The following is an 11485-nucleotide window of genomic DNA, read 5'->3' as shown; positions in this document are numbered from 1 at the left end:
CTGTTGTTTTAGCGTTAATAATATTTATTTTACAACGATTGTGAAAGAAAGTTGTATTTACTTAAGCAAACTCACTCTCGTCTGCACGATGTTTCGCGTGAGTGTTGTCTTCTTTCGTGGGGGTAAACAGAGTACTCGGAGAAAACCCATTTTGCAGGCTTGGTGAACACAAACAAAACTCTCATGCAATAAGGGTCGGAAATCAAACCCAGTACACATAATTTAGAAGCGAGTGCTTTAACCACTGCGCTAACCGTACAGACATATGTTTTTCATAAGTTGCTCTACCCGGAAGTGTTTACCTTTCACTACAACTGGCATAATTTGGGTTCTGTTTTGCTGCCACGTATTTTTTCCCTAGTAAAATTATTATCTGGTTCTTCGGGGCCGTTGCATAATGAAATTGAATATCGCGTAAGCCACTTAAGTTGACAGCTTGTTTTTTTGCAGTACTGTAACTAAACAGAGCAAACTTACCTAAACTTTTCATGATTTGGACTTCTTTGGATTACTTTGTGCTTTCAAAGGAACTCATTTCTGGTTTGTTCTTTGTAGGAGTTTTGCAGGTGGTCATTTTTGATGTGGTTGCAATAAGTTTAGATTGCATGTGTTGTTTCATGTTCGAATGAGTCACTTTGAGTGGCGCACTGGTCCCATATTCACTAACGGACTGTGTCTGAATTTCAGACTCAGAACTCACAAGTGCAAAGTTTGGTTTTATTGTAATACCACTATTACTATATCACCGATGGCAAAATCTCTGTATTGGTTAACGATTTAAAGCAACTGTGCACCAGATGATCAATTTGCAAGAAAAAAAGAAAATTACCAAAAACTGTCATAAACTTGGTATTAATGTGTACAATACATTGAAACTTACTAACTGAAGTACCACATAGTTTACAATTTATTTAAGTTTAGCAGTTATTTCGTATTTTTCCATTAAAAAAGATTACTGGGTATGTCTGCCTAGTAGAATTCATTCCTTATGCGTGATTGGCTAGTCGGTGTTATCACCTGATATTACCGGGTTAGGTGTAAAGCTTAAATATTTCACTCGATTATAGTAAGCCGTCGTAGCTCAGTGGATACAACGCTGGACTGCAATTTTGGCGACACGGATTCGAACCCGGTCTCCGACACAATTTGTTTTACATAGTGGTACTTTTTTTACAATTATGATATCAAAGCATTTGATTAAATAATTGTCCTGAGATTCGTTACAGAAAAAAACAACACTTTTTTTGTGCCAATCTGATGTACAGGCCCTTTAAGGTTTTACTATTCTTATGGTGTACAATCCTTTAACTAAAAGATTGATTTAGATTAATTCTTCATTACAAAGAAACATCCCAATACTTAAGTCTGAGTAAATCTGAAACTCAGATTCAAAACGCTAGTAATTTTAATTGTGCTGTGTGGCCGAATTCAACATTATTTCTATACTACAGTTTATAGACCGTACCAGTATACATACATTAAGGAGTCCGCCAAATTATCTTATAGTCCATTATAAACACACTCAGAGACTACTCTTAAACTGAAGCTTATTATAAGTAGGTAATTAAATACGGCTCCTAGACAAGTTCACTTGTTACTTATGACCGTACTCATAGGTGGGTAGCAAGCTTCACAACTCAGTTTGAATTGGTGTTAAGTTATTCTCTTAGGTCATATGTGAAATAAAGGTAATTGTACTATACCCTACCAAAATTTCAACACCATTCAAGGTATTGTATGGTGACATTATGGCAGACAGTTTAGTTTAAAAGTAATTTTGAAAGATTGTGAAACAAGTTATTATGGCATTATATCTATCATTGTCGTTCGCACAGTGTTACAAGAGAATGTGGTCTTGTGTTGTGGGGGAAAACGGAGTACCCAGAGGAACCCCACTTGTCCGGTTTAGTGATCACAAACCAAACTCATATGTGCCCTGGCCGGGAATAGAATCCGGGGACTGTCAAACAACACTATTAAATACAAATCATGTGCAATTTGTGCAAAATGTGCACTTTGAATGTCCTTGAATGATGATGATGATACTTATACATTCTTAAAGGGTTCTGAAAGTATTATAATCCGGTTTCAATCGTGCAACTCCATCAAGAAGTGCAACTTCGACAATTAATGACATCCTCTCAAAACCCTTCGTATTTAATGATACCAATTATTTTCACAAATATTTCAACTCAGTAAATAGATGTCTGATGAATCAAAACAAGTTTGATATCATTCCAAATACCATAGGTTGATGATTCTTTATATGTTAAATAAAGGACTGAAATAGCATTATAAATTAAGTACTTTTATCCTTCGAGCTTGTAATGACATCTTTTTCGATCATCCGAGGCCAACAATTATCGCCGTGTAATATCCGAGGTCCTTGCCAAACTTTTCATCAACGTAAAGTCCTGCCTTTAATTGTTAAGGTTTCCATAATTGTTGAAAATCTCATCAAATTTGATGACAGTTCGTGCCGACGTCTCTAGGAATTTATTCTTAAGTATGGCGGAAAAGCGAATAAAAATGTGTACTACTTAAAAAAATAATATGGCAAATGCACAGACATGCAACGCTCATGTGGCGTCGTTTGAACTACTTTCAAAGCCAATATACATCGAACGCAATGATAACAAGTTAACACTACTTTACATGGAACACTGGATGCGCTCGAGAATTTCAATTTAGTTTTTCTTATTGAAAAAGTATTACAGAAGATTTCAACAATATTATCCAGTACTTCATTAAAGTATGGTTTTAAGTCCATCCAACGCTTCTTTAACCGTGTATCCAAATAAAACACATGGTACTTTACATTTAAAATATGGCACAATTACTTGATTTTCAGAGTGGAAATTGAAAGTCCAGGCAAATATCGAAGATCTATTTTGAATTTGAATCCATGATTATTATTTATATGTACTGCAACATTTTCTGGCTTCTTAGAAGGAAAATCAACTATAAACAAGATTTTTGTGTTATAAGGTTTATCAATGTTTTTAATGTCCTGAGATATATCTAGCTTGGCGACATGGTTCTGACTTAAAAAGACACGCAAATGACGAATACTCCATTTCATTTCCGGACTACTTTTAAGAGACAGATGTTTATTAAATCATGACTTTTTAAAAGTTTTTTTTGTGTGGCAGGAGAGGGACCAGTACCGTCACACACCCACTCTCTTGACAAAACAAGATTTTTGTGTTATGAGGTTTGTCCATCTGTAATGTCCTGAGATATATCCGCACATATGGCATGGCGAGATGGTTCTGACTTAAAAGGACACGCAAATGACGAATACTCCATTTCATTTCCGGACTACTTTTAAGTTACAGATGTATTTTATAATCATGACTTTTTAAGAGGTTCTTTGTGTGACAGGAAAGGGACACACCCTCTCTCTTGACAAATATTGATCGAGGAGGGCTTATGTCGGCAATGCCTTAACTACCAGAAACTTAGAATAGAAAACAATTTCAAATAATTTCCCCCCATCTTTGCACCATTATACAGGGCGAAACAGTCACAGCTGCTTTTATGAGCAGGAGCTTCAGAGATGATGAAAATTAGCGCTTGAAGTTAATATTGGCTATTATTACTCTTTGTGTATCCTCTGAACAAATAATCAATCAAGGCGGCGCTAGTGGGCGTTGGTAGTGTTGCATTTATTGCAACCATAAGAGATTCATTTTCATTCAAACAAAAACATTTTTTTTCACACTTTGTATGCAGTGTGTGTTTCTTGGGGTGGGGATTTCTCTTCTATAATGGGCGATACAGGACTTCTAGCCATTTGCATTGTATTAAAATATCGATTTTGCTTTTTTGAAAATTATACCATTTTAAGTCCGTTACTCATCAATGATTTTCAAAATGTAAAAAAGGGTTTACATTTGATAACTTCATAAACAGTAGTATAGCTTGTCCTTTGAACAGGTACCCAACAGATATTCATGAATCTCGTTCGCTTCATTCCCTATAACTTCGTACATGTTATCATATGATTATTACACATAAGATTGGATATAGACGAGATTAAGTTCAAAATAGTGATATGGTGGCTGATTTCTGTTTTTTTCGTTTTTCGTATTTCTACGGTGATAGTGGGGAAAATGCGACATTGCTAAAATACGCTAAATGACGGTGCGAAAATGTACCAAATGGCAGTTTGAAATTGCGCCGGAACATTATTTCGCATTTTCGCCATGCCACTTGGAGCATTTTCACACGAATCACTCAGCAGAGAACGATAAAAAGAACAAATGCAAAATGAATAATCTTTGCTTTGTTTTACAAGCACGATTCTTTTAAAACTTACAATTATAGTTGACTACATACAATGCATCCATTATAACTTTGTAATAGTACTATTTAATTAACCTACATAATAAACAGAATTAACCATTTGTTCTCTACAGTTTTCGTTAAAGACATATTTAATAATGTTCATTGTTTGATGGTCTATTTAATAGAAGTGCCTTGGCTAACTTAAGTGGAATACTCACGTGCCTGGCGAATGCATACTTGACTCAATTGGCAAACCACTCAAACACTTTTTTAAGTTGTTATATTCATAAGCAGAGAAGGTACATGTATATATATACACAGAGATTAACTTGAAAAAAGACTTGTCAAATTGTGCCCAGTACACGTACGCGACAAAGAATGCATGCATCATTGAATATATCACACTTAAACTCGTCCTTTATTCATCAAATCCTTTCTGCATATTTCTTTTGCATTAAGTTTTTCAAGAATATCGGGGCTCAAACGGAATGAAGTAGAGCACCTGAGAATGTGGTCTTCCAAGCCCATATGTCGTGTTTATCTGGCCATGTGTAAGTCTTTATGTACACTTCTTGCTCGCGGTCGAGTTGTACAATCACGGAATTTCCTCCATTGTCATTATTATCGCCGTTCGTACTATCAGAGATGGCGGCTGTTTTAAGAGTCTTGTCAACATAAAGTCCAACATGGGCTTGGTTGGTTGTACCTTCACTGTGCGATGCTATATAAAAGATGAAAAGGTACATGCCACTAACGGGTACCGTAAACTTTCCAGTGTTTGAATTGTAATGGCTACCATAATTGTTAATAATCTGGTCAAATTTGATGATGGTTCCGGCCGCCGTGTTTGGTAATTTTGTCGTAAGACGCGTTGAAAAGCTCACAAACGTTCCTGTGAAAAGAGTTTGTAAAATGATATGATATGAAGCATGTGTCATTTTGTTAATGCATCAATAACTATTCAAACATATCAACATTAGATAGAAGAGCGTAATTTACATTACTTTTACATATCGAATGGACATGAAACGCAATGCAATAGGTCGACATAGATAAGCTGGGGCATCGATGGGTTGCGAAAAGTTTCATATTATATTTGAGATGTATGACTGGTATGCGTATGCATACCAATCATGTGTACGCTCGTCTGTTGTTGATTTCACAGTTACCACTCGTCATACCTCACACAATATTTCGTCAAAGAGATGGAACTTGCCTCACCTTAACACATTTTAAATGTCGATATGTGTTCCAAGTGCATTCAACATAATCTTGAACCGTTTCAATACCAATACTAAAATAATTTGCAACGATAGCGGCAACGGCAACGCCGACGACGTCATCAAATATATAATAATGTTGCAAAGTTTTTGTTTCGAAAATAAATAAAATACAATCAGATAGACTAGAAACATACCTGCTTTATTTTCGAGATTGTCCACACGGTCAACAACGGAATTGCATGAAGATTGGTAGACATTCAACTGGCGTTGTGTTGTACTCAGCTGATTAGAGTGGTCGGAAAGCTGATGACCTTGACTTGTTGCTTGTGACTGAACATCGGTTATCATTTTACTTAAGCCATTCAATTTACTGTCCTGCTTATCTAGCTCTGTTTTTGTCTGAAATGTTAAATTATTAAACGATCCATCGAATCCTGAGCTCATTTCTATGTATTTGCTGGTAAGAAGTTGTGCATGTTTTTCAATTTTTTCTTCATTGTGTTGTAAAGCTTGTTCAATGTCTACTTTGTGTTTGTAGCCTTGAGCCTCAAGCTCACGTTTTGTTTCAGATAACACTGTTTTCTCCTTTTTCACAAAGGTCCCTAAGACAGTGTACTGAGATTTCACTATTTCAGCAACTGTGGATGCTATTGTCTCTTTCATATCGCCGACTGTATTGTCAATAGAAGGAGTTTTCGTACTTAACAGTTTTGTTATTGTGTCCAATTTTTCATTCATTTCATTCAAAGCACTTTGAAACTGGGTTTCCAAATTATCCATACGCTCTTCTACAGTTAAGACTTTGTACATTAATTTCCCGAGAAGATTGTCTGACGAGCACAATATCGAACCAGACAAGAACAAGGTTATCGTTGCTGCTAAACATGCGTTCCGCATTGTGTTAAATTTCACTTCGTACAATTAAAAAAATCAGCAGGAGAACGTACAATGAGAGCTCGATGAATGCCAGTCGCCTTATAGTAGACAAAACTTTGCTGTCAAGTGTTATCTAAGTGTTTCCTAAGGACATGCTTTTCGGTGTTTTCGACATGTCTATGACCTCTGTGACCCTCTTGTTAATGCTTAGATTTATCATCAACGAATCAGTAGTATTAATATTTAGCGGAAGCGTCTTTGTTTTTCCGTAGTCACATTGTTCTTGGAAAAGATGGAAGAGTTAGTTGACCGTGGTAAGTGAAAACTTTAGTTTTCCTTAAAGTTTGGGTGAGATATTCATGGTAGTCAGAGAAATAAATGTAAGTATAGATTTTTAATCATTATTTGAAGTTTGAAGTAGAAGTTATATGGCAGAATTTGGTAAAAATGGCTTTGTCGATGGATTTACGTTTTGTTTTTCCCACGTGGTTTTCTCGATAACATTCTTCATTCCAAAATTTATCATGGCTATCAGTGAAGTATTATATTTGTATGTTCACATGTTGTAAGATGCACTTCATTTCACAGTATAGTCCATCACTAGCTGTTTGTGTGAGATTTAAAAATATTCAGTTTTTAATGATATAACATGTTTAATTTCGTCATTTTATTCAAAAAGTATATTTGGATAAGTCAATCAGGCCTTTATCTACTAAAAAGCAACATTTCGTACATATTGATGCAATACTAAAGGTTTTTTTGTTTTATTTTGAAGTAATATATCTCATATACACTGGCCAATATTTCGATTGTGTAAAGAATTTATGTTATACAATTAAGAAATCAAATATCATTGTGTTTTTTCATTATCGATGTATTATGGAGTTTTATTTGTGAAATAATAACAGTGAAAATTCAATATTTTCATTTTTCAAAAGTTTTCATGAACTTTGAAGCTGAATGCTCGAACATATGCTTTCACACAAAACAATTACAGACGAAAACAATTGTTCGAACATAAATACGATGGTATATTATCGTTCAAATATCGTTTTGATCTGTAATACGTAACACGAACTTCCCGGAAAATCCATAATACAATCAACAGATTAACTTATGTTTATTCTACCCAACCATAGCCCGCCTTTGACAGGTTGTGTATAATAAATGACGTATTTATGACAATGATGAAAAAAGAAGTTAAACTGGTCTATTAAGTATAAAAGATTGCAATCGTAATGGACGGCAAAAAAACTTTTCGCTATTAAGTATGTTGTTGCTCCGAAATAAATGGTTAAAGGAAATTAGCGATAAAAGGTTTAAGGTATCGCTTCTGAGGTAAGGATTTCAAAAAGGCGTACATTTATAATTCTGACTAAGAAGTGGAACTTAGAAAAGGAAATATTCATGATATATGGCTATTTTAAAGCCTCACAAATTGGGGGGGGGGGAGGGTTCAGGGCAAAAATGACAGTGTGCTAGAAGTTTTATTGTCACCATAAAGCGTTGTAGGTGATCGTTGTCTATGTCTATGATACATGTGTCTGCGCCTTAAACGCATAACACGGGCAGACTACTTAACGTTTTTAGACAGTGGCTAATTGGAGTACACAAATGAATTTGTGTATAGAGGGCAAAAACTTATGGGTTAACAACAAAGCGATTTTGTGAAGTTTGTGCCTTGTAATATAGTCTCTTTTTACATAACATTTTTACCGACCGTCGAACTTTCTGTTTTTTTCTCATATATATGCAAATTTATTTCCACTGGAATCTCATATACCGACAATTTAGCCCCGGAGATTGGATATGATATTTTTCTTCTTGTATCCCTTGCACAAACGATTTCACTTCACGAATGCATTGCTACAGATATCTTCGGGCGTATAAGTGAAGTTATCCGCACGCGCTCAGTACTTATACATACAGATCCAATAGGCAACGCGCTATAAACATGTCTTGTTTTAAACTAAATGTTTAAATAGTGCCAACTTAGCCCATTATATTCATATATAGAAACCCTTGTTCACAGACTCAGACCGATTAGTGCAAGAAATAGGTCAGATATTCATATCCATTTGCAGCACTTCTAGTTGGTATATCTAACTTTTTCCTCGGGTATGTTTCCATTATGCATAAACAATTACAATAAGGAAGGAGGTTGACTAACTTATGTTGACATATTTTGTTGTTGCAAAATTGACAGCTTCCGCAGAACCTCGTTACTATATGTTATATAAAACAAGCCAAGCCCATAGGTTATATAAAACTAGCCACGTCAACAGCTTTTATAAAACTAGTTTAGCCAACATGTTTTAGAAAACTAGCCACGACCACAGGTTATCGAACTCTAGCCACGCCCAAATGTGATTCTGTTGGAGTGGCATGCATACAGGTGTGTTTTTGGTTGTTATATGAGAATTGGATTTCCATAAACGTGTCTAAACCTTAGCAATATATTATTTACATCGAACGCTTCACAGATCATCGGTTTAATTTACTCTATCATTCATGTTTTACTTCCCTACGAATATTCATAACATATAGCAAATATCGCAGAAACAAATGTCTTATGCTTTTAAGGAATAAAGGGCATACAATGATTCGATTATTTTTGTTCCGTGTTGCATAAAGTATAGCCGCATATCAAATAGAACTAATGATTTTGACACTTTCAGTTTTGGCATTATGCAAATTTCTGATCTTCTCAGTAATGTGAATTTTCTTAAATGTATTTATGGTCCTCAACATCTTGCTCACCTTTGGGCACTGGGAAATTCATTAGGCAAACATGTCTGTACGCTTTCAATAAAATGTGATAACAAATTGTTTTCTTGCTTGTTAAAAATGCATGCACTAAAGTTCTATTTAGTTCAAGGTTTGTGCAATTATGAAAGTCTATGGTGTTGTATTTCTAATCCTTGTCACATTCATCGAAAACTTGTGACAGTTTTCTGAAAAAAAGTAACTTTTTGCCCAAGTTGGCTTGATCGTCTTTTTGTGCTGAAAACCCCCAGATCAACGTGTTAGTGATATCTGCTGCATTCACTACCCGGCTTAAATTAATAAACGAATGCAAAGCGCCAGTTGTATAATTGGGTGAAGTAACTGTTTTGAATCATATTGTCGCTGACATCGTTCAGTAAACAGCGTGTGTATAAGTGAATGTCTTTGTAAATTGTATGCTTGCTAATTATTGCATGCAATAGTTATTTATGCCTTCTACTGACGGGTCCGATAATTATGAGAAACAGTAAAATGATCGAAAACCAAAAAAACACTTTTCGATATTTAAACAATTAAAATATATATTAGGGAAATATTTTGTTGATCAGAAGGCGTTATATTATGCGCCTGGATAACACCAATTGGTGGGAATCAGGTTAGAGTAAGATTGAACTAGCTCCCTATCTGTAAAAAGGTCAAATTTAACAAAGTAGAAGTCACCCCTTACCACGACCAGACGAAGAAGCACTCCAGCCGACATCCTCCGGCATGGTTTACTCGACAACAGTGAGCGATATTGCAGGCACACGACGAATTCTAAGAGAACCAAGCTGACAATACCCCGATAAACGTATTGTCTATCCAATGATCACATTTAAGGTTTAATATTTGGATTGTGAGACTTTTGGGCGTGACCCTTTAATTGCCATTGCATTATTAATGATAGAATGTTGCATTGTGCTTGTGTTGGCATCACCGAGGATAAATCGGCGCACATGGTGGCCAGGAACCATGAACAGTTAATCTGGAGGTAGTGGGACGACTTTGGCACTTCAAGAACGACCTGGTAAGGCGATTGTATTATTTACTCACAAAGAATGTCAAACCCTAATTCAACCAAGCCGTGTGGATCTGTATGACTGCGCCAAAAGTAAACGAAAATAGTCTACATAAAGGATCTCGGGAAGGAGGAACTCATTAATCATTTGGGTTGTTCATCACCCTAGGTCGACACAGGAGATAACGAACGAGGCTCCAGGCCACACACCCATTGCATGTTCCAGGTTGTCATCCCGGGTTTGGGACTCGTTTATGTAACTACTGATGCCTTCCATCCACTCCCTGCAAAATGCCCTTCACAAAGTTAGTAACAGGGTAAAACATTTCAGATAATAATCTGAAGTAGGCCAATAATGCTGAAACGATCGATACGCACCCTGGAAAAAACGGAAAAGATAACTAAGGCTACTTACAGATTAGTTCATACAAATTTACAAATACAGCGTTCTTTTTTCAGTTTAATGAAAGTAGATAAGGCAAAGGAAAGTAAAAGAAAATTTTAAAAGGAGAACACTTGTACGCACAATGTTATTTTTTGGGGTTAATAAACTAGTTCTGAATGAGCAATTCTGTTCACATAAACAACTACTATGTCATATCTGATATTTACCTAATTGTACATATAAAGCAACACTTAGGAATAAAAAACATACTATTTTTGTTTTCATGAGCATTTGACCTCCACGACATTTATCTTTATGAATTATTACAATTTATTATCCATGTCAGTTGCAAATGATATATTAATAGCATCGTACTTAATCATAGTTTAGCTAGCAATATATCTATTTTGGAGACATGACACTCCAAAAAGTGATGAAACAGTTGTCGGATAATCCATATGCATAACAAACAACAATATATCACTCAACCAACTGTAAGTCAAAAAAGATCTTAATTAGCCGCCAGGGTCAAACGAATGCTCCAGTGCGCCGGCCGGTATAAAAAGTCGCATACATTGAACGTTACGTTAAACCAACGTGCGGACTTGAGAAGAGGAATTGAATGGTGACAATGTGGGCCCCTCTTTGGGTATCGGCTTTGATTGTCGCTCTCTTGGTTCAATCTGGAAATGCTTTCATACCTTTTTATCAACCGATAGACAGCTATAGAGAGGCCAGTTCGAATTACCATGGTGCGTAGTTGCGCTTTTTCACTAATTTGTATTTGTTTTGATATACATACTTCTTTATAAAAGACATTGCTAAAAGAAGCAAGCGCAAAAAGAATGTTTCTAGCTTGCATATGCTTTCTCTTTTATAAACTTTGGAAAATTTTCGTTTGAACATTTAACATGTAAAGAACGATAA

The 11485-nt window shown here is 35.6% G+C and overlaps 2 protein-coding genes across 3 annotated transcripts in view; one reads left to right on the top strand and one right to left on the bottom strand.

Moving 5' to 3' along the window:
* Nucleotides 1-4276: 4276 nt before the first annotated feature.
* On the bottom strand, nucleotides 4277-6502 carry LOC128202937 (uncharacterized). Its single transcript, XM_052904134.1, has 2 exons — nucleotides 5708-6502; nucleotides 4277-5182 (listed from the first exon to the last, which is right to left on the bottom strand). Exons 1-2 carry the CDS (start codon nucleotides 6408-6410, stop codon nucleotides 4770-4772), a joined length of 1116 nt encoding a protein of 371 aa, XP_052760094.1. The 5' UTR covers nucleotides 6411-6502; the 3' UTR covers nucleotides 4277-4769.
* Nucleotides 6503-6651: 149 nt separating this feature from the next.
* The window catches only part of LOC128245402 (uncharacterized), an 11733-nt gene continuing 6899 nt past the window's right edge, over nucleotides 6652-11485 (top strand). Inside the window, exon 1 of one of the 2 annotated variants that reach the window (XM_052963540.1) lies at nucleotides 6652-6703. In XM_052963540.1, the coding sequence (XP_052819500.1) occupies nucleotides 6682-6703 (22 nt within the window). In that variant the 5' untranslated portion in view covers nucleotides 6652-6681. Of the gene's footprint in view, nucleotides 6770-11485 lie in introns of both variants that reach the window. The other variant, XM_052963541.1, reaches the window with a different exon arrangement.

This window comes from Mya arenaria, chromosome 9 (genome assembly GCF_026914265.1).
Source record: "Mya arenaria isolate MELC-2E11 chromosome 9, ASM2691426v1".
NCBI classification, from domain to species: Eukaryota; Metazoa; Mollusca; class Bivalvia; order Myida; family Myidae; genus Mya; species Mya arenaria.
This window is presented reverse-complemented; position numbering and strand designations above follow the sequence as displayed.

Coding starts and splice junctions, on each gene's coding strand:
- LOC128202937 (XM_052904134.1), bottom strand. CDS start 6,410: ATGCGGAACGCATGTTTAGCAGCAACGATAACCTTGTTCTTGTCTGGT. Junction 5,183..5,707: donor CAATCTCGAAAATAAAGCAG/GTATGTTTCTAG, acceptor CTCTTTTCACAG/GAACGTTTGTGAGCTTTTCA.